General features: G+C 32.0%; 3 protein-coding genes and 1 long non-coding RNA gene across 4 annotated transcripts; 3 read left to right on the top strand and 1 right to left on the bottom strand.

Moving 5' to 3' along the window:
• Positions 1-985: 985 nt before the first annotated feature.
• Positions 986-26863, bottom strand: LOC120133239. Its single transcript, XR_005517075.1, has 3 exons — positions 26852-26863; positions 8589-8745; positions 986-997 (listed from the first exon to the last, which is right to left on the bottom strand). It is a non-coding gene; the product is annotated as an uncharacterized LOC120133239 (long non-coding RNA).
• Positions 3513-4569, top strand: LOC120133238 (3-isopropylmalate dehydratase large subunit, chloroplastic-like). Its single transcript, XM_039149869.1, has 3 exons — positions 3513-3833; positions 4054-4153; positions 4264-4569. Exons 1-3 carry the CDS (start codon positions 3775-3777, stop codon positions 4342-4344), a joined length of 240 nt encoding a protein of 79 aa, XP_039005800.1. The 5' UTR covers positions 3513-3774; the 3' UTR covers positions 4345-4569.
• Positions 7297-8843, top strand: LOC120133235 (FCS-Like Zinc finger 8-like). The gene is made up of 2 exons (XM_039149867.1): positions 7297-8572; positions 8658-8843. Exons 1-2 carry the CDS (start codon positions 7863-7865, stop codon positions 8725-8727), a joined length of 780 nt encoding a protein of 259 aa, XP_039005798.1. The 5' UTR covers positions 7297-7862; the 3' UTR covers positions 8728-8843.
• Positions 14106-14849, top strand: LOC120133236 (late embryogenesis abundant protein 3-like). Its single transcript, XM_039149868.1, has 2 exons — positions 14106-14587; positions 14671-14849. Exons 1-2 carry the CDS (start codon positions 14210-14212, stop codon positions 14833-14835), a joined length of 543 nt encoding a protein of 180 aa, XP_039005799.1. The 5' UTR covers positions 14106-14209; the 3' UTR covers positions 14836-14849.
• Positions 26864-27571: the final 708 nt, after the last annotated feature.

The following is a 27571-nucleotide window of genomic DNA, read 5'->3' as shown; positions in this document are numbered from 1 at the left end:
TAAATTAAACAGTAATGACACTTTCTTTCCTTTCGGTCTTACCAAAAGTAGTCCTAATCATATAATTACACTTCATCAAGGTAATAATTAAACATGATACTGACTTTCTTTTATCATTTTTAAAAATTATCTTATACAAGCATAAATTAAACGATTTTATTGTTTAATGAAAAAAATATTATTTTTAAAAAATTTAGATTCTAATGTCTATGGTTATAAAATATTTTAATATTTATTATTAAATAATTAAAGATCTTTAAAATAAATACTATCATTTATAATTATCTTAAATTTATAAAATAATCATCTTATAGTATATATTTTCAAGCTTTTCATAGACTATTTCTTTGGGAGTGCGTTCACTGTCTAAATATTAATTATTTAATTAATATGTTTATTCAAAATTTTGATATATAATAGCTAATAATGCCAAAGAAATTTTAATGCAGCTGAAAACTATATTATTATTTATTTTTAATATTTAATTTTTTATCAGATTGATGTTATAGAAAAATAAATTAGATATTTATATAAATAGTATTTCATATTGTACCATTCATGCACATATACAATTCTAAATAAAATAAACAATTTTGTACGTAATTGATTGCTTTGATCTATCCTTGATGATATGTTATGGTGAAAGGGATAGTTTGGACCCATGCATACATAACCATCTGCTCATCATTCCTTCCCTATTAATAACAACCCACAAATAATTGGCCCACGGTTTGAATCGGCTTTATTAAAAGAAAAACTCTCATTTATTATTTTATTGAAAAAATAACCCCAACCAATATTAATTGAAAAATATTCTTCAAATTATACACAAAAATACCTTACATTATACAAAACGCGTTTAAATACTTCACGGTCTACGAAAAGCAAATTTTATATATTTATTGTATTATTTATCCAAAAATAAATGAAATCATCTGAAAAGTTGATGAACTTCGTGTTTTGTAAAAATAAATTTATTTATTTATATAAGATAAAACTAAATGTTAAAATAAGGATTTGATTTTTTTATTGAAAGCTTAAGGACCAAATTATAAAGTGAGTAAAAGTAAATGTTGCATGAATAGTAACCTGAATGGCATTGGTAACGTGTTTTGATGGAAATTTGAAGTACATGTGTCATGTATGGATAAATAATGTTTAATATTTTAAAATTGATAAATTCCTTAATAATAGAAAGGTTAGTAAACATTGAGAAAACACCAAAAATCCCATTAATTTCTTCCAAACCAATTAGGAAAGAGAAATTATTCTTCTGTTCATCGTTTTCCACATTTTTTTCTCTAAATTTGTCTAACCGAGAGAAATTATTTCTTCTTTTAAATTATGATACATGGTAGTAATAATAATAAAAATATTAAAAATAATGATTATTATTATGATAATAATAATAATAATAATAATAACAACATAGCAAAAAAATTCTACTATTAATACTTCTAATAATAAATACAAAACAATAATAGATGTAACATGTTGAATGATATATAGTTATATATCATTTTATTTAATTTTAAAATATATTTATATATTTTCTATTAGTAAAACGTTTATATATTTTTTTCACATATACTCTACATATATTTATATATCCTTTTTTTGTTTTTGATATCATTATTCATCTTTTATAGTTGTTTATTTAAATAATAAAATTATACAAATCCATTCAAAAAATGAAATTATAATAACATAATATATTTAACAAAACATAATATTTTAATAAAAAAATTTAAAAAATAAATCTTAAAACGAAAAATTAGAAATAAGAAGTTACTATCAAAGGGGCAGCACTTCCACTAATGGACCGGACCAATCAGACAAAAGAAAAGCATTAATAATTGGTGGGCCCAACTTATTTTGTTTTGATGTTTTTGTTTATCTAAATTTTTACCCACCTTTAATATATAATAAAAAAAAAAGATGTTATCGATTTTTTTTATTATTTAAATAATAAAATCGATAAAAAATTATTTAAAATATTATTATTTTTATTTAAAAATCAATATTTTTAATATTTTCGGTAAAATGGTCAATAATAATAAAATCGATAGAAAAATAACAAAATCAATAAAACGTATAATAATAAAAAATCGATATAAATAACAATATTTTTAATAATTTTTTATTGATTTTATTATTTAAATAATAACAAAATTAATAACATTTTTTTAAGTGTATATTAAATTGTCTTACGTAATCATTTCTCCCAAAACTGAGGCCTATCTTCTCTGTGATTTGTTTCCTTCTATTTTATGGTTATCATTACAATTGACATTTGTCATTTCAAGTGTACCCTCTACCCCATAGGTTACGTCCATTCAATTTAAACGCCATATTATATACTAGTAATTCATTTTATACGTAAAAATAATTATAAGAAAATATTTTTAATACATCTTTAATGTATTATTAATGTTACTCAAACTTGAATTATTTTTTTAGGAAAATATAACTTCTTTCATCACTGAATTTACTCGATAGAATGATTAGTGTTTGAAACTTATAATAATATATACAATCTTATTATAAGTTTTAACATGTAACATCGCCATAACAGATAGTCAACCCATGACTCCCGATTCATTAAACTAATTTCATTGCAAACAACCCTAAGAAAACCCTAGGAACAGTTCAAGGCTTCCCAAATACTCTACCAATAATAATAACGAGCAAAATGACCAACAAATGATTACACATGTTAAAATTCCTTTTTTCTTGATGGCGCTCTTTACTCAAATTAGAAAATGATGAACTGTTTATTTTAAATTAATGGCCACCATGTACATCAGACGAACTACCAGTTCATCTTTCGCGTATCAAACTTGTTTCATTTTCGTCCATGGAAATGAGTAAATGACTTGTTTCATTTTTGAATTTGATGAACGGCGTGTGTAAATACTAAGACGCTAATAGGTCAAACTATTTTGTGGTCACTTGTGATATAATGATCATTCCCTTAAGGTCCCGTTTGGTTCAGGTCATATTTTATTCCTGGGAGTAATATTTTTTTCCTGGTATCTATACCCATGTTTGGATGAGTCGCATTTCCAAGTGCTGGTAAAGAATGAATACCAACAGTGGTATTTTTCCCCTCTTTTCCCGGGAATATCATTCCCTCACCTCTCTTAGGTATTTGCTTATTCCCTGTCTCCGTTGTCTAAACTACCCTTCTCCTCGCTTGCTTCTGGCTGAAAGAAAATCTGCTTCTTCTTCGTGTTCAACGTTAAGATTTTATTTTGTGCACTGTCGTTTGGTGTTTTTTTTGTTTACTAAGACCAAGTTTCTTCATTCATCAGGAACAAGGTCAGTGCTTTCAATTACCCATTTTATGATTTTGATTGATGTAGTTATTTTGGCTAATAAGAAAGAAAAAATCAATTTTTATGGCCCGAAAGGTTCGGGCTTTTCTGCTTTTCCTTCAACATCTCAATTTTCCATTCAGAAATGCAAGAAACAAGTTTCGACGAAAATCGTCTCGGTCATGGGCTCATGGCACCCCGGCAATCTGAGCGTGAACCAGCTACGACTGGCTCTGTTAGTTCATTTTTTATAAAATTTCACTTTTTATCTTCATTGATTGGTTAATGTGTTTGAGTTGATTTATGAAAAAAATTGGGTTCTTTTTTCCTCCGGTGAAGACTAGAATGACAGTGACAGAGAAGATTCTTGCAAGAGCCTCTGAGAAACCACAGTTGAACCCACAGTTGAACCCAGGTGATAATGTTTGGGTTAATGTTGATATTTTGATGACATGTGATGTTGGTGGTCCTGGTTCCATTGGTATATTCAAGAAAGAATTTGGTGAAAATGAAAAGGTGTTCTGTTCATCTGCTATCTTACTTGTTTTCTTTATTTTCTCTTAACTTAGTTTTGTGCATGATTGAGCTCTTGTTGATGGTTGTTCGAATATAATTAGCATTTTGGAATCGGAAATTGTGGTTTCATTAAGTAACAATAGCTACGTCACTGCTGTTAGTTCTTTGTGTGTCCTTTGCTGTGGTTGAGTTCATTATTATACCTTTACATATTCACCAGTGATGAACGTGTGAACCGTAATGTGGATATTTTGAGGGATTTCTGCACGGAGCAAAATATCAAGTATTTTTATGATGTAAAAGATCTTGGTAATTTTAAGGTATGCCACTCGTTATGTTTTCATTCGTTTCCAGTCTGATATTCTGAAGAACTAGGGGTATATTCTGTGTTCATTGACATAAAGCTGAATCCTAATTCACAACATTGCAGGCAAACCTTGATTATAAAGGAGTATGCCATGTTGCACTTGCCCAAGAGGGTCACTGCAGGCCTCCCCACCATAACTACTGAAATGCAAAACTTCAATTCATGTGTCAGACTTTGGAGCTGGTATTATCTTTTATCTCTGCCTTCAGGTTTTACTAGGGAGGGATTCTCACACCTGCACTGCCGGAGTATTCGGTCATTTTGCTACAGGAATTGGACATACAGATGTAGGCTTTGTATTAGGCACCGGGAAGCTTATGCTAAAGGCGTGTTAATTATTCTTTGATGTTTTACTTGATTAAAAAATGTGTGTGCGTTTGTTTTTGGTGCATTTTGATTTTTCATTTGGTTTCGTACTAGTATTTGTCTACTTTAGGTTCGTAGCGTAATAGCTTTATGCCCACCATAGAATTATAGATGTTCTTTTTCGAATGAGATTTTAAGGTGGTCCAACTCTGTTATCCAAATTCATTGAAGGATTTTCGACGAAATTTTAGCTATTTGATGAACAGTTTTGTCCTTCATATCCGTTGCTCTAGGCATATAGTTTAATCTGGTAGACCATCTTGGCATTTTCTTTTGCAAACGAATATTCATGACTTGTATGAGTTGAAGGCTGACACTTATAAAATTACGATTAATTTGGTGGTATATTCTGTTGCATATTCGATTGCGGGTTCCACCAACTTTGAGATTTGTAATGGATGGTGAAATGCCTCCTTATCATCTTGCAAAGGATTTGATTTTGCAGGTAAGATCGTATACTTGTAGGCAATTATTCCATTTTGATAAGCTTGAAATCTTAATTATGTTCCCATGGACATTCTTTAGTTATCCATTTCTATGAAATGTCCGAATTCCAAGTAGCATGGGTTCCGGCGAGGACGAATAGTAGTTTAAATATATGCAAGGTTTTTATCCTCCTTTGCATTCACAGCTCTTGATGGTTGTTATACATATATAAGCTGGTCGGCAATGAGGTCCTGCTCTTAATGCCAAACGTTCTGTTGTGGAAATATTCAGACATTTGAGATGGGTTCTCTTCAGAATTCATGCAAATCCTAACATTGCAATAGCCATCAATGTTCCAACCCTGAAGCAGATGTCATTAACACTTTTTTCGAAAAGCAATCTCATGACCGATAGTTTAGAATAATTCAAACATGGCCAAATTAGCAACCACTTAAAATTGTTTTAGAATTCTCTTTTGATACATGTAAGATATTTAACTTGTTCTTTGTGTATGATCTGAAAGAAATTAACGGTCTAGTATGTTCAAAGCTTGGCCTCTGTCAGTTTTTGTATGTTCAGAGAGAAATTACAGGTTGAGAAACATGAATTATTGAGTTGTTTGCTTTTCATAATCAGGAGTTAAGTACAAATCAGATTAGAATTGAGTATTAATAATTTTATTAAAATATTAACAAAGATAATGATGAATGACGGTAAAATATAAAATTATAGACAATATGATTTTTATTAGTGTTATATTTTCTTATTTGAATTATGTTTTTGTAATATGAATCGATAAATAATAATGATAAAGTATGCAGAATTAAGTATAAATATAAAAGATAAATAAATAAATTATTGTATATAGAAGATATAATAAATATTATATCTTAGATAACAAAAATAATTTACATCTTTTTATTATTATGAATATCTATGATAAATTATTGTATATAGAAGAATGTAAACTTTGTCAATTAAAAAATACAAGAAACCTCCCAGTGAATGCGTCACATATGAACTGAATTCCACAATGTAAACATTTAGTTAAATGTTAATGTAACATTTTAATATATTTTTACATAAATTATGTAAAATTTAATATTAATTAAAATTAAAATAATATATTATATATTTAAATACTCAAGTAATATATTATCAACAAATATAATTTTTATATAAATAATTTTTATTTAAATATTTAGAATTTCACTTGTTAAAAAATATACAATAAGGATAATTTGGTAAAATATACATTCCAGTAATCTTTTATTCCTTCAACCAAACACTGTAATCTTACATTCTTGCCAAACCAACCAAACACAGTAATATAACATTCCCAGTAATCCTATTCTCTAGTAATCTTTTATTTCCACTAGTAATCTTACATTCCGTGAACCAAACGCACCCTAAGAGTGCGTGCGTGTTTATTTCTGAGTTCGAAACACCGACTGACAACACAGCAGGAAAGTCTGGACAAAATACCATTAAAATCTGCACCTCGAAATTCATTCCACGATACGACAAAACCTCATTTTACTAATAATAACTCTATTTAATAAACTATAATGAATTCCACAGTGTAATCAAAAAGTTGTCTACAAGGATTGATCTTTGAAAAAGTCTTACACATGAACGAACGAACATACTTGTAATTAACTTTTATTTTAAAAATATTATTATGGGTTGATGATTTTTTTATTTAATCTGATATAATTATAAAATAATATAATTTTTTTACTTTTAACATTAAAGATTTACACCTCTGAGATAAACCGTTATACCACGCCTCGTTCGTTCCACGCTAGTCATAATCCGATTGCGGAGGATCAGTCAAGTAAAATTTTTGTTACGTTGAGGGCCGTCAAAATTCCAGGCAAGGTTCCAATGATGGTCTTCCCATCCCATTGATTCTGGTGTAGGATAAAATAAGCCGATTGAGTTGGGAGGATTGTTCTTAACTCTTAATATTTGATCCTGATTAGTCGATTAATATATCAAATATCGATGATTATAATAAAAATAAAATCTTATATTTTTAAAATCATAACCTTGAATAACAAATTCAATAAATCGATTCTAAGAAGAAAGGTAATTTAAGAGTTGATGATTTCTACGCAGCTTATTTTTAGTCTAATTATATAATTCATTATACTGTTAAAAAGCTTACAAATGAACATAAAAAAGAAGGAAAAATGGTGGACGCTAGTGTCCTGCTTTTACTGAAACGAACAAACCCACTAACATACGCCTCTCTCTTTAAAATCCCGCACCCAACGACCAAACTCTTCCTGATTAAGCTTCAACTTGTTCCCTTTTCTCTTGGCTCTTACCGTTTCTCTCTTTTCTGCAAATTCGTGGGGTTTTTTGCAGGAGCTGAAAGGAACTGAATAAAGAAAGAGATTGGCAGTGGAACAGTTAAAGAGTCCACTAACGGAAAGTAAAAGTCCCAGAGAAAGAAAGAAGAATGCGCAAAGTTATGCCATTTTTACCTGAAACAACCATATAGTTCCTTTGCAGTAAAAAGAAATGGCATAGAAATTGTTCGTGCCTGCTCTTGATCATGTGCTATGCATGCCAGTTATTATGATGGGTCTCCAGTCTTGTCCTTGTTGAGCCAGTCGATCCAACAATCTGAGGGGAAAAAAAGACAAAAGAAAATAGGGAAACCCAGTTTTTTTTCTGTTTCTTTTTCAATGTTCAGTCATGGAGGCTACAGAGATTTAGAAAGCATTTCAATTTCCCAGATTATGCGTTTCTGCATCTTGAAATAATTTTTAACATAAAAACTTTCATTTTTTTCTTCAGTTCATGTTTGTTTTTCATGTTAGGAATTTAGGGGGTCTGATTCTGATTATATAAGCTTAGTTATGCTGAGGAATAGGTCGAGAGCAGTGACCAGCAAGCAAGCTTTAATGGCTGATCACAGCTCTCAAGCATCCCCTGTCCAGAATTGCACTAACCCAATTCCATCTTTCTTCGATTCTTCCAGATTCAAAGCTTTCACCTCAAAATCCCTCCCTGAAACCGAAGCTATCAAGAGCCCTACTTCAATCCTCGACAACAAACCCTTCTTTCCCTTCTGTAATCCCTTTGCCTTAACCCGTCCAAAATCGCCGAAAGTTTTCTCACTTGGAAATCCTGAACCAAAAGGTATCGGTCTTGCTATACTCGACACATTCATCAACGATAACCGAAGTGAAGACAACAGTTCCTGCGAGCCAAACAAAAGAAAGGTCTTGTTTGGGACAGAACCCAGAGTCCAGATTCCTCCACTCGCACCTACTGATTTTGGAATCAAGACCAGGAATTCATATTTATCTCCAACATTCGGGTCCCCTGGTTCTGGTATCCAAACGAAGGATCTTCCCGTTACTGAAATGGAGCTGTCCGAGGATTATACATGTGTGATATTTCACGGTCCTAATCCCAGAACCACACACATATTCGATAACTGCGTTGTGGAAAGCTACTATACTGTACCTGATAATGAACCCAAGCCTGCAACCGGGAGTTTCCTTACCTTTTGTCACACATGCAAGAAGAGTCTTGAACAGAAAGTTGACATTTACATTTACAGGTGAAAACCCATTAACACACGATTACACTAGGTTTTAATGCATATTCTGATCAGTTTTTAATGTTTTTTTGTGTTTGCAATGCAGAGGTGAGAAAGCTTTTTGCAGTCCAGAGTGCCGATATCAAGAAATGCTCCTGGATGGAGGCGAGAATTAAGAATTTTCATCACTTGTTCTTATTTTGTTCATCTTTTTCCCTCTCCCCTGCAGATATGAGATAAGAGAGGATGAGATTAATTTTTGTTTGAGTAAATTATTTAAAGATTGGCTTCATTCAATACGTAACTGATGCATGATTGAGAACTAAACTAGCCTTTATCTTTCTTTATTCCTCTAATTACTTCACTCATACAGCTGTCTTCCTTATCACTTTCTCAGGCGATTATACCGTATACCCAACTATGGTTAATCTTGGTTCAGAATATATAAACAACCCTTAATCATATCTTAATTACGGGTTTAATTTTGATGAAATAGATCTAAACTCGTCTCTTTCTAGATCAATGCGTAGAGGAGTGAAACAATTAAATAATAAGTAGTTGAGAAGTTTGATACTTTGATAAGTTCAAATTTGTGAACGTGAATTGATTATCATGGCCAGGTCACCCCCCCCCCCCAAAAAAAAAGGATATATTTAAATGATGAAGAGGCATGACAATTATGGACTGTGGTCCAAAACTCATTCAACCTTTTGTCCAATTGATGATCGGATAAAGGATGTAATTCATAATGTATAAAATTATTTGAACTGAGATGAAAAATACTTTTCAATAATAAAAATTAAAATTTGTCAACGGGGAATTGTAACGCCTTAATCTACTACGATCCGAAGATCGAAGGATTAATATGCTACACGAGACCATTGAAGTGGTTAACTTGAAAATTTTCTTTTTAAAACAATTATTAAAACCAATTTTTAAACATCCATCATAAACATAAAATAAAACAATAGTGTTTAAGTTTACAAATCGGGAGTCTCAAAATACATCCAATCTGATTTAAAAGAATATTTCAAAATACAGTTACGACTCGAATACAAAGGGTCCATACACAGTGCATGCCCTTTACAATATACTCAAGACATACTCAAAAAATGTTGATGGTCTAAAAAGCGAATTGCGCGATAACCTCCACGAAAAGCTCCTCCTAAGAACTAGGGCATAAAAACAAATTTTAAACACAAAGCTCACAAACTCAGTGTCACACTAATAACCAAACTATACTACATGCATTTATCTACATACACATGCTAATAAATGTAAATCTTAGCATACTAAGATGCTAAGTTGAGCATACATACCAAGGTAGGCATCATGGTGCGGTCGCAGGGTTTCACTACATCTCAGAGACACATACCCCTCTAGCCTACATAGGGTGAGATCCAGAATTTCAACATCGAAAATATTCACTCGGCCAACCAACTCCTTGCGAGTACTTGGGGCATCTACGTCCGGTCAACATTTAAGTGCCTTGCACAGTAAATGGGACATATACGTACATTCTAACATACAAACGATCATCTTATAACTAGAGTGCCTCGGGTGTCTTGATTATTTTCCGAGCATCATACAAGGCTAGTTTTATGAGTTCCAAATTGAATTACATTTCTAGATGTAATTATAGTCATAATAATGTTATCTCTTGGAGTCTTATTTATGGAGCTTGAATGGCCTTGAATTCCCGAACTATCATACTTTAGATGAGAATGATTTCTTACCCTACTCAAGACTAGGGTATCGGTATTGGCCTTATAGTATATGTACTGATCTCTAAGGTATCGATACCAATTTATGGGTATCGATACCAAAAATAACTTTGATGTTTGAATAAAATAACTAAGTATTGATACCCTTATTTAGGGTATTGGTATCCTCACCATAGTATCGATACTCCATTGAATATCGGTACCAAAATAGACTATTGAAATCCTAAATCTAAAAACAATATCAATATTACCATGTGAGTATCAAAACCTGACCTGCAGTATTGATACTTTGTGGATGAGTATCGATACTTATCCTTCCAAAACTCCCTTATATCAAGCTAGCCGATGAACAATATTGATATTGTTTTTTAGTACCGATACTCGAACCCAAAAATGCCCTGTTTTGGGCACAATAATGCAATCTAACTTTACCTATGTGCCCCCTTAAGGCTATTAGTTGATGTTTGAATCTTATGTAAGTATATAGAAGTTCTAAGGAGTCATTTTTCATGCTTAAAAACACTTCCAACTAGAATCTACCATGAACATGATCAATATTTCATAAACTCATGCTAGCTAATCTTAATGACCCACAAATGGTATAGGGAGGTTATAAATGTGTTGCCTTGGAGTTGAGCTTTGAATAACGTCTCCAAATCGACCAAGGACTAGCTTATCTTTTCCTTTGGTTTTGAAACCTTTTCCAACTTCTCTTACTAATATAAAATGGAAAATGAGTTACTAACTTATTTATGAGACTAAAATGCACACTTTCTTAAACTCAAATCCACTAAAACAAGTTACAAATCACTAGTTTCCTAAACCCACATCTATGACCATTGTTATCAAGATTTGAGATTGAGGGCTTAAATGAAAGCTTGAGGTGAGGAGATCATAATTCTTACCTTGAAAATTTTGTAATAAGGTTGAAAGGCTATCAAGTTTCCACCTTTGTATTTGTTTGGAGAAAGAAAATTATGAAAATGGGGAGGAAGGAGGCAGAGTGTTGAAAATTGGGGGAAAAAGGGAGTGGATAAGCATAATACATCATCCCATTTAAAATCAAATTATCTTTTAAATCATAAGAGGGTGTAATTGCCCTTTTAATCCTTTCAACTATCCCAATTAATAAAATATCTTTTTATTTTTTGCTACTAATTAGATCTAACCTAAGTTTCAAACCCATCTTAAATTGGTCCAAACTTTCTATATGTCTAATGAATTTGCCTAAATAAATATCGGATTAGGCTAAACTTATTAACTTGAGATTTAGAGCGTTACATGAGTATAGTGTAGAAGCCTCGCCCAGAAAACTAGCCATACAACACAACTTCAAATCTTCAATAACGGAGCGAACCAAAATGTACCTCTTTGGAATCCGATGGAAACCAATATGTACCACCCAATGTAATTGATAATATATACGATTAATATATTACTTATATATCTTAGGTAGTGAATTATAATACTTTTATTTTGTTTAATAAATAAAATAAGATTATAACTAATTTAAAATTTACAGTTTAGATTTTTTGATTAATTACAGTTTAGAGTTTAATTCAACTCAAAAGGGTTAAAATATAATTCAACTCAAAGGGTTAAAATATTATTTAACTTTTAAAATAATACTAATAATAAAGGTAAATCAACTTTTCTCCTTAGGTTTGGTGAAAATTTCACTTACCCCTATTTAACCCATGAGATTTTTAATGAATAATTTATCCTTGACCAATTTTTATTATTATTTTATTTACTTTTATTATCTTTAATACTTTTATTCAACAATATTTATAAAAAAAGCATAGTTAATTATAAAATAATTCTAATTATTAATAAAAATATTATAATTATATGTTAAACATATATCCAACCACTAAATTAAGATCATTGCTCGATCTAAAGTAGATGACATAAAGTATTAATATATTTTTAGTATACATATTTTTAGCTTATTACAATGTATTAATATTGTATCTTCAATTTTTTTGTATTATTTGCTTTTCAATTCAAATGCTTATAACTTAATGAAGTTTAAATTGTGGATCACTCTAGTGATTCCAAACTTAAATTTTAGGGTTAATTACATGATGATCACTTATATTTGTGTTTTATCTACTTTTGGCTATTGATTTAAAAAAAAATATAAGATATGGTCACTTTCGTTTTTATTTAATTAAGATGTGACCACCTCGAGTTAACTGACATTAACAACAGTTAAATATTTTGATATAATCACACATTTGGTCATTGTTATTTATATATTCTCTTAATTTAGTCATACTTTTAATAAATTAAAATAAATTTAATCCTCCGATCGAATGATGACACGTGTCACCATTCGGTTTGAGGAAACTTTATTTTAATTTAATATATTTATTTCCACCAATCAAAGAGTGACATGTGTCACCCTTTGGTTGAAAGAAAACAAAGGAAAGTCGGGGCAAAAAAGATTTAAACTTTGGTTACTTAAGAAACTAAACATGTGTCCAGCCATTAAGCCAAGACCATTGCTTAGTCTAAAGTAGACAACATGATGTATATATTTTGTATCTTAGTGTATAAATACTTAAATTCATAATATTTTATATATATTAACTTTTTTATATTAGCTTATTAAATATATTTTATTATTAATTTAATTTAAAAATATTTTTTTATTTTCATTTAAAAATATATATTTTATGTTAAAATTTATTTAAAAGTATGATTAAATTGAAAGAATATGTAAATAAAAGGGATCAAATGAGCGATTCACATATTATGTTAATTGTTAACAATAGTTAACTCTTGATGATCACATCTTAATTAAATAAAAATGAAGGTGAACATATCTTAATTAAATAAAAATGAAAGTGACTATATCTTATGTTTTTTAAAATCAGTGACCAAAACTAGACAAAGTACAAACATAAGTGATCATCCTTGCAGTAACCCTAAATTTTTATTATATTGCTTGCAATAATAATGCAAATTAAAATTCGTAAAGTAATATGAAGTGTCTACTTTATATGATATTTATTGGTATGATTATATAAATCAATCTATGTTTATAAATTTGTCTCGTAATTAGTAGGAATGACAACGGGTCGGGTTCAGGGCGGGTTTTGCTCGCCCCGTCCCCGAACTCAAAATGAATCCCCGTCTCCGACCCCGACCCGATCCCCAACGGATTTTTTATCGGGCGCCCCATCGGGGATTTTTTTTGCCCCGTCCCCGAACCCGACCCGAAATATTATACCCGAACCCAAAAATATTTTATATATAATTAATATAAAAAATATAAAATATTATATATATATATAATTAATATAAAAAATATAAAAAATTATATATATATATATATAATCGAGACGGGTCGGGGCGGGAATACCTTGCCCCGAACCCGAACCCGACCCAAACAAATCCCCGAAAAATATCCCTGAACCCAAACGTGACCCGATATCATTCAACTCGGGTTCGGGTTATATTGTCATCCCCAGTAATTAGAATATTATTATAACTGAAGACAATAAAATTTGGGAGGATCTAAAGAATATTTAAATCAAAGTAATACATTCCAAGCCTAGGCGTATTGGGCCAATATTGATCCAAATACTGACCCCACAAAGCGTCCCAATTTGCTGTCCACTAGCCTTTGAGAGAAATTGATTTGTTTTTTGTCGACTCCCTAGAACTTTGCAGTTGTTCGGCTCGGATCCAGACAAGTGTAGAACAAATGACCGACCAGGTTCAACTTCAACTTAAAACCCAATACTTATCCATTGCCATATGTCGCTGTTGCTCGTATTTGGAGGCTAAATATAATGCTCGAAACTCCACCACCTATGCTCCAAATGTCCCTTTACCCAGCTGAAACGTGCAAACTTGGTTACATCTAGAATACGCATTTATATGCCCTCTAATGCTTCTCCTGAACCCTCCAAGCCTTTGAAAAATGAGTAAGCGACAACCGAGAAGACCCCAGGCTTCTAACCAGGAAGGCATCAACTTCGGCGATGTCTTCGATGCCATCGGTGCTGCGCCTTCAACCCTTTCCCCATCTCCATCTCCAACTCCAACTGTGCGACCGGCACCTACAACGGGTGCGGTTGATTCGAGTGGCATCTCCGTTGGAGAAGCTTTGGAAGCAGCCGCTATCTCTGTCGGCGACAAACCGGTTGACCGCGGCGATGTAGCAGCAATACGAGCAGCTGAGTTGAGAGCCGCGGGTAGTCACGCAGCCGGCCTTGGGGCCAAAGCTCAAGCCGCTGTCAATTTTAATGACCGTGTGGCTTATGATTACAATAAGATCACTATATCTGATGTTTTGTCGGTAATAAATCATTTAATCGATTAGATTGAAGACAAATTAACTAGTTATTTCCCAGTTAATACGTCATTTTTGTGTTGGGACAGGATGCTACTGCAAAGCTGCCTCGAGATAAAGCAGTGACAAGGGAAGATGCTGATGGCGTGAGAGGTGCGGAGGTGATTAACAAACCCGAGTCAATGCCCACGCCTGGAGGAGTGGCGGATATCTTGGCCACAGCTGCTAGGGTCAACCGGGATGATAAGCTATGAAGGGTTTTTTTTTAGCAAAATGTTTTGGTTTTATATATTATGTATGATGGATGATCCGTGGTGTAGATACATATTAACCATTTTACAAATAAAAAAATTGTCAATTAATAAATTTGCTGCAGCAATTTTGTAAATAGACGAAGTTGTAACGAAAGGAAACCTCAATTAGATTGGGAGTAGTAACATAAATCGCAATTCCATGTATTGTTCAATAATATACCCGAAATCTCTCAGCCGAGGTACTGAAAATCCGTCGCCAAATTGTTCAAGGCAATACTATAAAAATAAAACTTAATATAAAAATAAGTATGAAAGTTACATTATTTTTATCAGGTGTTTAAATTATTTTTTAATTAATTTAGATATATAATATTATAAATGTTACTATTTTCCCATCTAATCTAAAAATAAACAAACATATACACAATCGTCCATTTTTGAAGTAGGATGCTAGGTACTTCAAGTTCATCTTACTATGCAAAGATCCTTCCTTTGCATTTTTATCCTTTCAGCTTCCCCTTAGGCATTTTAATTTAATATTTAGTATTGATAAAGGATCGTTCACACTCCAAAGATATAGAAGAATGGGTTACCTTGATTATTTCCTCGTCTAGAATGAACAATAAGTGTTATTCCGTTTTAAAAGTTTGGGTTATTTCTAAAGTTAGAATGATAATAATGATAAAAAAAAATAAACAAAATAGATCGAATAGGATAAGAATAAGAAGATAGAATTATAAAAGTTGGCTGCGAAAGATGATGATGTAACACTTATTTTCTATATACGACCTCGTACACAAATCATATATGTCACATCAAATAATCAAAACATTTATTAACTTAAAATAAGTAAAATCTTATTTATTTCAACAATTCTATATTTGTAACCATTTATATTATAAAATAAATAATTAGAGGAATTCAAAATATAATATTTCAATTTCTAATTCAAGTCCGATCTCATGTAGTAACAAGCAGTTATGCTTTGTTCATATAATAAATAAAATTGTCTGGTTTAAAAGTCTAATTTAATTAATAATTAAAATATAATTTAATATAGTAATATTTATTTAAACTATAAATTTATTTAATACTAACTATAATAAATATTTGTAGATATTTCATTCTCGTATACATGCCAACTAGAAACTTTAGAACATCCTATGTTGTTCATTACTGTTACCTAAAATATTCCTTGATGATTGATGCCAAACTCAGCTCCTTACACTTTTTTCTTCATTTTACTTACGCGTGAAAATCATCACACGCTAAGTATACACTTAGTGAGGCAATCAATAGAAATATATTCAAGGCAATGCAACACATAAATGTAAACAATAATATTCAATGCATTATGATCATTTTTACCTGTATTTTTCAATCATGCTACTAATATGAACATGATTTGAATCACATATAAATTTCTTACTTGTCATGTGTTCCATAAGCTCATAAGCTTAGTCACCTGTTTATTATTTATTAACCAATAAACCGTAGCCCAAACGTAAACCTGCGAAGACCCTGGATATTCGAGTCAAAGATGCACCAAAGTGCTTCATATACATTGAGTGTCCTTACACACTACAGTGTTGTACTAAGTTTCCTTACACACTACAGTGTTGTACTAAGTGTACTTACACACTATAATATTGTACTAAGTGTCCTTACGCACCATAGTACCATATGCACTAAGTGTCCTTACACACTATAGTGTTAATCCGATTATACAACTGCTAGACTCTATGACATGCCAATTATATCATGTCTTTCAATGACTTACTTGGACATACAGTCTATTTTATTTGATCCATCCATGGTAAAGTATATTATCATAATTTAACATTGGGCAATTCTTACCCGAAATATGATTCATGATAAATATCATATATGTTCATGATACACATCATATATGTTCATGATACACATCATATGTAACGATTAGTGATCAATTCATTTTATGTTCAACCTTTTACATATTTAGAATATGTCAAATATATGATGAATGACATAAATATCTTCCTAACATAAATAAGGTAGACTCATCGCAAGTTCTACCCAATGATATATAGAACATCCATGCATAATGTTATGCATGCATTGAACTCATTTTGACATTATATACAAGTCAAAATATAAGTATCACTAAGCTTTAACTTGATCCTTTGTTTTTAGTTTGGTTAAATCCCAAAATTTGTCATAATTTCATATCATGGCAGTTTGCACTACCTTTAAAGAAATATTATTATGTATTAATATACATACTAAAAAAATATTCCGTTTATACTACTAGAAATTATACTCGAATAATAATCTAACCATATAAGGCACTCATTTTATTTCAATGTTTGCAATTTATAATGAATTTTCAAAGTTGACTAACAGAATATGTTTTCAGTAGAATCTGCTGCCTCGTTTTTTGACCTATCCTCGGTTAAAAATACATATATTTCTGTATATACCTAGAAATTAGTTACCGTTTGTTCTAAACAAAACTATACTGATATAAGAATCTAAATGTATAAAAATCATCCTCTAATCATTTTTTTAAATTTATGGTGATTTTCTAAACTTACTGTCCACAACTAAATTTCTAAGCATACTTCACCAATTTGCATTTTCATCTTGTCACTAATTCTATTAGCTCACAAAATGCACATATATGCATGCATCACAAATCACATAAAATTTTAGGAGACACTCCTTACCATAGTAACTTCGTTACTGGCTCATTGCAAGCCAATGTTTATTCGATAACATAAGTACAAATTAAATTTGTACTCACCTGGTGTCCTTAGCTTGCAAACTTCTCTTAGGATTTCACATTACATCCTTAAGTTTTTCCTTAGATTTAATATTTTTTTATCTTGATTTCAAGCACACAATCTAAATGAGCATTATTACAAACATATTCAAATTCAAACCATATGTTAAAATCTTTTTTTTTGGATAAGTTAAAATTTATTATCCAAAGAAGTAATGTTCTGCTACAACAAACATCCCAATTAGGAGTATAAACAACTTACTTACAACAAAAAATAGTTAATCTATACCCCAATAGTTACATAGGTTAATATTAACATTATCTATTCTATTTAAATTTCTTCCTCTGAGTTGAATTCGAAAAAGCTCCTTGATGGACTTCAAAATCTGATCAACAGTTCTAGACCCTCCTTGAAAAATTCTTCAATTTCTTTCCTCTCAAATCGAGTAGATGAAAGCACTCCAAGCTATCTTCAAGATGGTTGAAAGAAGAGATTTGCCCTTCCAATCTTCACAAGCCCATTCGTCATTGCTTCCTAAGACATGTGGGGTTTGCGCAAGTGAGAAATATTCAAGATAGATTTCCACAGAGAATTTGAGAAGTTACAATCAGCAAATAGACGATTCCTTGTTCTGAGAGCCTCGTTGCATAAGACACATAATCGCTCAGAGACTATTCTCATCCGAGAAAACTTCTCCCGAGTTGGGATTCTGTCCAGAATAGCCATCCAAGATATCATACTAAACTTAGGAATATATAGAGGGAATCAGATCACCTTGTGCCAAGGAACCTTGTTTCTTTGGACTCTAATTTCTTCCCATATATCTTTAGTCTTCGTAGTTCCTACGTTAAGTATGGGGAGGGCTTCAGTCCTTAGCTTCATTAGTTTTCTGATGCACCAGCTGTAAGCAAGACATTCATTCATGTCTATGAAGTCATTGCTCTTAATCACATAACTGTTAATCCAAGCAACCCATAGAGATCCATCTCCGACAAGTATATTACGATTAAGTTGAATCATACATGCTTTGTTCCAAGATTTAATGTCCTTTAAACCAAGACCTCTTTCTAATTTGGGACAACAAATTCTTTCCCAGCTGATTCTTGCATCAGATGCTGCTTTATCTGATCCTTTCCATAAAAAATGAGAGAAGAGTTGGTCTATTCGGTTGATAACAATCCAAGGAAGAATAAATTGTATGCACCAGTAATTAGCAACACTGAATAAGATAGTTTTGACAAGTTCAAATCTCCCAGCATAGCTTAAAAGTTTACCAGACCAATCATGAAGCCTTAATTTGATTTTATCAATAAGAGGCAGACAATCCTGTTCAGTAAGCTTTCTAGTGACTAAAGGTACCCCTAGGTACCTTACAGGTAAGAAACCATGCTTGAAACCAGTAGTAAATTTGATAGTCTCAAGATTTCTAGGAGAAATTCCAGCAGCAAACAATTCAGTCTTTCTAACATTAAGTTTAAGACCAGACAAGTCATAGAAGTGGTTAAGGACACTTATGACTCCAACAATCAATTCAAGATTTCCTTTGCAAAAAATTAAAAGATCATCTGCAAATGATAGGTGTGTGAGACCAATCTTTTTACATTTCCTAAAAATAATTTCCTAAAAATTCTTTCGATGTTTATTCGATACTAATTCCATGTAACAACATAATTGTTAACCATAACACTTTAAAATTGACCATTCAAGTCCCTTTTTATCCAAATTTCACATAAAATTTTCACTTAAGCTCCCAACTTTTCCATATTTGTGATTTAAGCCTCAACTTTTACCAACTTCCCAAAATGACCCAATTTCACATTCTAACATCAATTTCAACACTCAAACAATAATTTACAACATATTACCTCAACTATTTAACCATTAAACAACAACCCTAAACTTTTCCATAATTACAAATTAGGTCCCCAACTTTCATAAAATTAAAAAATAGTCCCTAAATTTTTCTAAGGCTTGTAGAATACTTCCTATACCATTTCCAGTCCCTATAAAAAATTTTCCATAATTTTTTCTCATCCTCTATAGTCATGTTGAATGCTTTGTATGTTCAAGATTAGGGTTTTCATAGTTTTACTCGATTTTGATCCGATTCGAGTATGAATTCAACCTCTATTCAACCTTATAACTCTAAAATTAAAGCCCTAACTTAACTTCATAAAATCATTATCTTTCCCTAAATATAGGGTTAGGCCGAAATCAAAATAAGCATGTATAGACATGTATATGTGATTTTAATCGACAACCAAGCTTGTAAACGATTCTACAACCTCAATAACATCAAAATCCATCATCAATTCAATAAAATCTAATATGAAAATAAACCCTAAAATTTAGGATCTTTAAACTCAAGCAATATTAGCATGTAATAATGGTACCAAATGATAGCGTTTTTCGAATAGAATAATTTTCTATTTCACGGCTTAATCCAAAAACCAAAGGAAATTGCTCAAAAATGAAAAATAAAATTTCTCTTACCTTGGTCATGGGGAGCACGAAATGGAGCTGAAAAATGAACAAACTTTATGATTTTTTCCCTCTCCTTTTATGTTAATTTACCTTTTATTTAAGCTTTAATGAATAAAATATTCATTTAATGAGAAATGTCCATTTTACCCTTAATGAAACTTGATATTTACCTTAATACCAAGCCACATAACCCTTCTCATCTTTCCAAATTCAAATAAAAAAAATTATTTTGCCCTTTACAACTTTGCCCATGTCATTTCCAAAAATTTCAATCTTGCCATTTTTCATCAAACAGTCCAAATTGAACATGAAAATAAATTCTCAAATCCAATGCTCTATATTATTTTACATCATTTTAAAATGTAGAAATAATATTTCTAAGATTAATTTATCATCCTTCAAATTTTCTCAAAATTTTTATTCGATCCGATTTATCGAATTTTCACTGGACTTTAACACTTTCTATTTTTAACACAATATCTAAATCAATAATCTGGTTTCAATAAAACCCCAATCTCAAGATTAAACTATCCATTTATGGAATAAAAATATTTTTGGGAAAATTACCACTTAGGTCCCTAAACTTTTTTCCAATTTTTTACTTTGGCAACCAAACTTTCAAATTTATATTTTGGTCACTAACCGAAATTTTGGGGTATTACAGATGGTATGTTTGTATATCTTGGAGATGGTTTTTCTTGTTAAAGATGGTGTACTCCAATGGTGATGATAATGAGCTGGAATTTGATGTTGTACCTCAAAGATGCTAAAGAATAAACAAAGTTATATTAAAGTTTAGCCCCAAACTTTATAAACTTCTTTGAAAGGTGGTGAAAACAGACTTAGAATAACTATCTATAAAGATATAATAACCATAAGTATCAAGATAAAAACGATAGATTTGATGTCACAAGTATAAAATACTTGATAATTCTGTGTATTTCTAAAAAGAACTTGTAAGAGAGAAGAAACCTCATAAAGTAATTTGATTAGAGAATAAATTGTACTTACAAAGCCAAATGCCTTGGCCATTTATAGTTTTTAAAGGATTTTGGATGAATAAGCATGTAAACCTTTGAAAATACATGTTTTAATGAAAATACATGCTCTTGGAAGGAGTTAGTTCAACCCTAAGGATGAATACACACATCCTTAGATGAAAGATAAGGTGTTGGTTCATTTTTTAAGCTCTTTAAATGCCTAGGCCTAATGGGTGTGATCCCTTATATGCCTCGTATCTCTTCATGATTTAGGTATCTTTTGAGCAAAAACTTTTAACCAAAGTTACACCTCTTGAAGTGGAGACTCTTCATGAACAATCTCCTCGATGAAATGTCATAATTCTTGAAGGTAATTCTTCATGAAAATGTATGTTGTAGGATGATTGAGCAAAAAGTGAACTGGCCATAGGTTTATTGTTGCATGATTAAGTGTTTGGCAGCCCCTTATGAAAAGGCATGTCCCGAAAAGACACTTATTTGCGAAAAGGCATGAACAGTGAAAATGTGAATTTGTGTAGAAAACATTTTCTTTTATGGAGGATTGCATCCGTTCAGCTCCCCAACTAATTTAAGTAGTCTAGCTAGCTCTAATCTTCAGCTTAATGCAGTTATGAGCTCAACTGCAACTGACAACTTTTTCTAGCTTTGACTGTAAGATTCCACATAGTTGTCTTGAGTTTCAATTGATAGCTTAAATCCAACTTCCCTCCTCATGGCTGAATGTACCTAATCACAAAGCAAAAAAGGTAAGATAAGTAAATGATATAATACACTTACAATATATATGTAAGAGTATGGATGAAATGCAATCATATAATATAAAAATTATATGTATAACCCAATGTAATAGATGTATACTAAACATATAATAAAATTATCAAATGCTTAGTATAATCATGTGGACTATCAGTTATATACATGATTATTATATAATATGGCGTTCATAAATTATGAATGGGAAAATGTAATAATAATATCCTAAGAAAAGATATACAGTCATGTCATATATATAAATGATACATCTGGCATGATATTCTAAGTATATAATAAGATATGAATACAAATGCATGAATAAATAAAATGCATAAATGATATAGAATAAATTATAGAATGAAGAAACTCCCCTAGACCCATTTATAGAAAACACCTAAGGTATGAGAAGTGTATGTGAAATGATGGGGCTAGTTAGGATCACATCATCCCTCTTTTTTATGGGTGATTTATCCGTAAATCGAAGTAGTTTCTCGTTGAATACCTTCTTAATATAGGGGTGATTGAATCCCTATGTCCTCCTTTAAAGGATACTTCACTTGGAATGTTATTCATCTCTCCTTCAATCTCGTGACTCTTTGAATCATCATGCCTCTTTGTAAATGCACGTTTCTTTTAGATGTATTCTTTATGTATTTTAGGAACATTACATTCTTTGGTGATGGAACATGTTTTTTGGACATCCCCTTGCTTGAAACAACACGATTGTGTGAAAAGGTACTTGTTCGTTCCAACCTCTCTTTTAGAATCATCATGTTTCTTTATGAAAGGACTTATCATTTGAGGTTTTCTTGGTGTCGGTTGTAAAAGACATAATCTTCCTTTAATGCTCTAACGTTGTGTTTTTCATTCCAATATTCGGATTAATTTCTCTTAGTTTACAAACATCCTCATAATGTTTCTCATTTGAATCAGAAATGCTTGTCCTTTAAAACTTGTTAATCTTGGATTTGATGCACAAACTAGTCTCAAAATGAAAAAGGAACTTGTAATCATAGTTTTATAGGATAACACCATATATATGAATCAAATGATAGCAAAAATAATAAAGGTTAGTAAATGATAAATTGTTAACGAAGTGAATGGAAATAGGAAATGAGGGTGGATGTTTGATTGTATTAGTTGTTAACGAAATCGAATGATAGCAGAACTGGAAATAATTTGTTACTCACCCTAGGAAAATTTTGACTTCCTTGGTTAGAGATTTATATGCTCATTTAGCCATCTCCATGTAGTCAAGAGTGTTTATAAGGGGATAAAAAATCAAGTTTACAGTCACCACAATTAACAAATTTTACTGCTTGAAGGATGTCGTTGATCTACACACTTCTTTCGCAGATAAAGCAACACCTCGTACATACAAGGAGATTCTGGAAGATTTGTGTTTTGTTGGATTGAAGTGGGACATCTCCCCGGTCACGAATAAGATGATGGTTGAGCGGGCAAAATTGAAGCCCGACACTAAGTTGTGGAACCACTTTTGAAATCACGTATAATGCCAACCTCTCACCACACCACTATTTCTCTGCAGAGAATACTACTGTTGCAAGAACATTGATGTTGGCAACATGATACTGTTTAGAAACAAAATTGAGCCCTTTGGTTTTTCTTAATCTCATTATTGCTTATTACAGGTCCAAAAATGTGTATGAATACCACATTGACGAGATTCTACCTGGGAAGAAAAGATTGACCCCTAAGAAGGTCCCAATCCTGAAGGGATTCAATCCAGATGCTCCGGTACAATCATTGCAAGGAGGATCCAAAACTTTTATTACAGCACAATTAACCTCAGTGGTGGCCTCAACACAAACCACGAGAGAGAATCTGGAGGAACTCAAGCAGAGTTTACGAACCTTTTTCATTTATGTCAAGGAGATAGATACAATGTTGAACAACTATTTTCAAGAAATGTTACCTCAAGTAATTGTTGACTTATCTCCATTCCCAAACTTGTTGCTTGCACCAGTGAAAGCACCTCCGCTACCAAGTGAAGTTCTACCCCTCTAAAAGACAATACAACACATTGTTACTGTTGAAGCATTTGTACATCAACATTCTCCGTAGTAAGACAAAGGCAAAGCCCCATGCACACTCCAATATCACAAGCAACTGAAGAAGAACTTGTCACGGTGAACAAAGAAGATGATAAAACTATTAACAACAACCCTAATTATACACCTATCGTACCACCCGAGACTATTCCGAGGACTAAGCATCATCTGAAATGAACCGCATGAAGAATATGGAACTCTCTCACTAAAGGGAATGACGAGACCACCGAGGACAACCCATCACCACTATCATCTGATACTGAACAGTCCATTGCAGTCCTTTACAAGAAGCGTATGAAGCATACGGTTAAAAAGATAGTATTTCCATCGAAATGAGGTACCACCCCTTACGTCTGCATTGCATATAGTTTAGTTTCCATGCATTGAGAACATTGCATCTCTCGAATTTGGGGGAGGTGGTGTTATAGTTAAGCATTTGTATTAGTGTTTTGTTCAACAAATTTTTGCTACAACATTTGCTTGGTTTTAGAACAGTTTGTGGAATAAATTGATGATGTTTGATGATGAGAATATGTTTAGGACACGGTTAATTACGCCTGAATTAATTACACAATTGTGTACCTTCTATGTTTAGGAATGTTAGGAAAGTTTTAAGAAAGAACTCTTGCATGCTTTAGTATGATTGGTACTAGTGAAATTAATGGAAATAATTAATGGAAATAATTATAACTTGAAATATTTGAATTAAACTCCCTTGTGCTGATAAATGTGAATAAATGTTTCGGCATAAAAGCATAGGGACACTCCTCTTTGCTAAAAATAACATATGAGTGAATGAAAGTAGTCACGAGATGACTCTACCTACTAGCTCGGGGATAGAATGTTTGCTCCGGTTCATCTAGAGTAAGGGATGGTAGTTGTAGGATGACTCCCCTCGTTCCAGTTAAAAAATAAAAAATTGGAGTAAATTTGTGCTTAAAGATTGAAAAAAAATACTAAGGCAAAATAGGGAGCTTGCCTAGAATTTTTCTAACTTTACTAAGCATAGATGGGATACAATTACACACACACATACAAAAGACATTGTCTTAGAGGAAAGTCTTTGATCTCTCAATCTATCTAGCATATTGAAGCCGATGTTCTGAGGGATGAAATTTAAAACCTACCAACTGTCTTAGAATGAACTTTGTTGTAGCATAACTTCTATTGGCCAACACTCATTGCTTGAGGACAAGTAATAACTTGAGTTTGGGGGTTCGTTAACCCTATAAAAATAGAATATTTCATGTTTTTTTACTAAAATTATCGAATGTTATTAAGCCCATTTAGTTACATTTAGTTGCATATAGCTTAGCCATTTACGTATCATGGATTTTATTGTCTTATTTGATGTATTGGTGGAATTGGTTCTACTTGAGAAGGGTTTGTTTCGATGTGGTGATATGCAGGTAACTTAAGGTGAATTGCCTGGAGTGGACGCTTATGTTGTAGCAAAGGGAACAATATTTCTAGGTGCATTAGAAGACAAACGAAGAAGATAATTATTGGCAGCATCCCACATGTGACACCTTGCCATTTGTGCCCCACACGTGAAAGGTATATTCCCTTAAGAATTAGGGCACAAACCCTAGGAACTCTCACTATATAAGGAAAAAAGGACACCACATTTATGAAATGATAGAAAGTGACAGATAAGAAAGAGAAAGATAGAAGTGGCCATTCTTTCTTCTTCTCTTCTTCATCGTGGTAGCCTCAACTACTGAAACTTCAAGGGGATAAAGCTTACTGGCCTTTGAGAGAAATAGCAACGCTTGAGGTGGTTCACGACAGTCCATAGTAGCTTTTGGCTTGAGAGTCTTATTCGCCTTTGTTGCTTGTTTTTTCTTCCATCTTTGTTTTGAAATAGGTTGTATTAAACGAATGATATTGGATGTTTTTCACCCAGCCATGAACTAACTTAATTTGGCTTGGGTTTATTTTGGATGAATATGTTTTTGTCTTAATGAATGTTATAGCATTTCCAAATATATACATGCTTTGTTCATTATTTTCTCGTTTAGATTTGTAAGAGCTTTCGATAGTTATCATTTACCTTTATTTGATGGCTGATTTTGAGAGAGTTGAGCTTAGATGTACGTGAACAATAGAGTGGAGCTGGGTAGCAAAATTCTAACTCGCCTTAAAGATAAGAAAAGGGTTTCAACGACTAACAAGAGTAGGGCTTATTCGATAGTAGTTGTTAGGATTCAAGCTGAGAAGTATTGCCTTAGAATTTTCACTGTCAGGTTTCTCACTAGAGATAGTTTAGAAATAACTTAGGAAACTCTATCGAGCATTGTATTAATTGGAAATCATTAACAGTCGTAAGACATAGAATTCTAAGATAAACCTAGCCAATTAACCTCATTGAGTGTTCCACACGTTTGAAGTTATATCGTTGTCTTATCTCATGCACCATTTCTCATCATAAAATTTTGCTAGAGTATTTCTTACTTTACTTTTTGCTACATCATTTCACCTATCTTACCTTTACCAAAACATTTTCTACAATTGTTCATACCATTTTATGTTCATTAGTTTATGTTTTAGGTGCTTAAACTTTACTTGAATTTTCCCTTCAATCCCTATGGATACGATACTCATCACTTTATTACTTGTTCGTCGTGTATACTTGCTATAATATATTCAAACTACCTTAGTTGCCCTAGTGGGGCATTTTCAGTGTGCGAGGCACTTCAGGGACTAACTAAGGCATGAGGTCTTAACACTCACGAGGAATGGGTTAAAAATGTTAGTGTTATGTGGCCTTTGGGCCCTTTGATATGCATGTATAGTTGCATCAGTCAAGTATAGAAGATATCTATAAAGCTTGGCTTAATGGCTATGTGAGACCGAGCCAATGCTTCAGTTGAGCGAGAATTGTACTGATGCTATGTGACACCCGGTTCCACCTCCATGATTTACCTAATGGCTATGTGAGGACCAAGAGATCATTCAGCAGCTTAGTGGGAATTTCACTGATACTATGTGACATCGGGTTCTCTTAATTAACTATTATTTGATGCTATGTGAGACTAGATACTAGTCAGTGTGGCGAGACAGTTAGCAGAAGATTAAGGGAAGCGTAAGACTCATACTTTAGTGCTAGAATAGTTAAACCCTAAGTATATAGTACTTGAGTAAGATCATGTATGTATCTACTACTTAGTACGATGTTTTTAGCATGCTTATGTTTTTTATATTCATAATGCTTCTCTAGATTAGCGCTTTATACTATTGGGTTTTGTAAGCTCAGTGTTCGAATGTTTTCCGTTCGCAGGTCAGTAGCTAGAGCCGATCGTGGAGGATCATCACAACAGGACTTCCAACATCTTCTTCAGAGTATTGTACTATACCTTTAGTGGGCATATGTTTTCATAGAACCTTACTCATATATTCAAATTTGTAACTCTGAGTTTATACTATTTTGATTTAAACAATGTGTAATAGAGCTTCGATTTATAAAACATTTTTTATAACATATATTTATGTTTATTTTTTATATCATAGTCTGTTTAAAATGGAAATGAACGGGTTTTGAAAAACCAGGGGTTACCTCGATGACCCAATGTAACATTTTAGGCCCATTCGGGTTTATGGTGTTACATGTATTATACGAGATACACACCTAAATACGAGAGTGATGATGTATTGTGTTATATAT

Source organism: Hibiscus syriacus, unplaced genomic scaffold, assembly GCF_006381635.1.
Source record: "Hibiscus syriacus cultivar Baekdansim isolate YM2019G1 unplaced genomic scaffold, ASM638163v2 tig00110577_pilon, whole genome shotgun sequence".
Classification (NCBI taxonomy): Eukaryota; Viridiplantae; Streptophyta; class Magnoliopsida; order Malvales; family Malvaceae; genus Hibiscus; species Hibiscus syriacus.
This window is presented reverse-complemented; position numbering and strand designations above follow the sequence as displayed.

What these genes read in the sequence shown, in the direction of transcription:
- LOC120133238 (XM_039149869.1), top strand. Translation starts at nt 3,775, where the DNA reads ATGTTGGTGGTCCTGGTTCCATTGGTATATTCAAGAAAGAATTTGGTG. An exon ending in AATTTGGTGAAAATGAAAAG is followed by an intron (nt 3,834 to 4,053) that starts GTGTTCTGTTCA and finishes CATATTCACCAG; the next exon opens with TGATGAACGTGTGAACCGTA. An exon ending in AAGATCTTGGTAATTTTAAG is followed by an intron (nt 4,154 to 4,263) that starts GTATGCCACTCG and finishes ACAACATTGCAG; the next exon opens with GCAAACCTTGATTATAAAGG.
- LOC120133236 (XM_039149868.1), top strand. Translation starts at nt 14,210, where the DNA reads ATGAGTAAGCGACAACCGAGAAGACCCCAGGCTTCTAACCAGGAAGGC. An exon ending in CTATATCTGATGTTTTGTCG is followed by an intron (nt 14,588 to 14,670) that starts GTAATAAATCAT and finishes GTGTTGGGACAG; the next exon opens with GATGCTACTGCAAAGCTGCC.
- LOC120133235 (XM_039149867.1), top strand. Translation starts at nt 7,863, where the DNA reads ATGCTGAGGAATAGGTCGAGAGCAGTGACCAGCAAGCAAGCTTTAATG. An exon ending in GTTGACATTTACATTTACAG is followed by an intron (nt 8,573 to 8,657) that starts GTGAAAACCCAT and finishes TTTGCAATGCAG; the next exon opens with AGGTGAGAAAGCTTTTTGCA.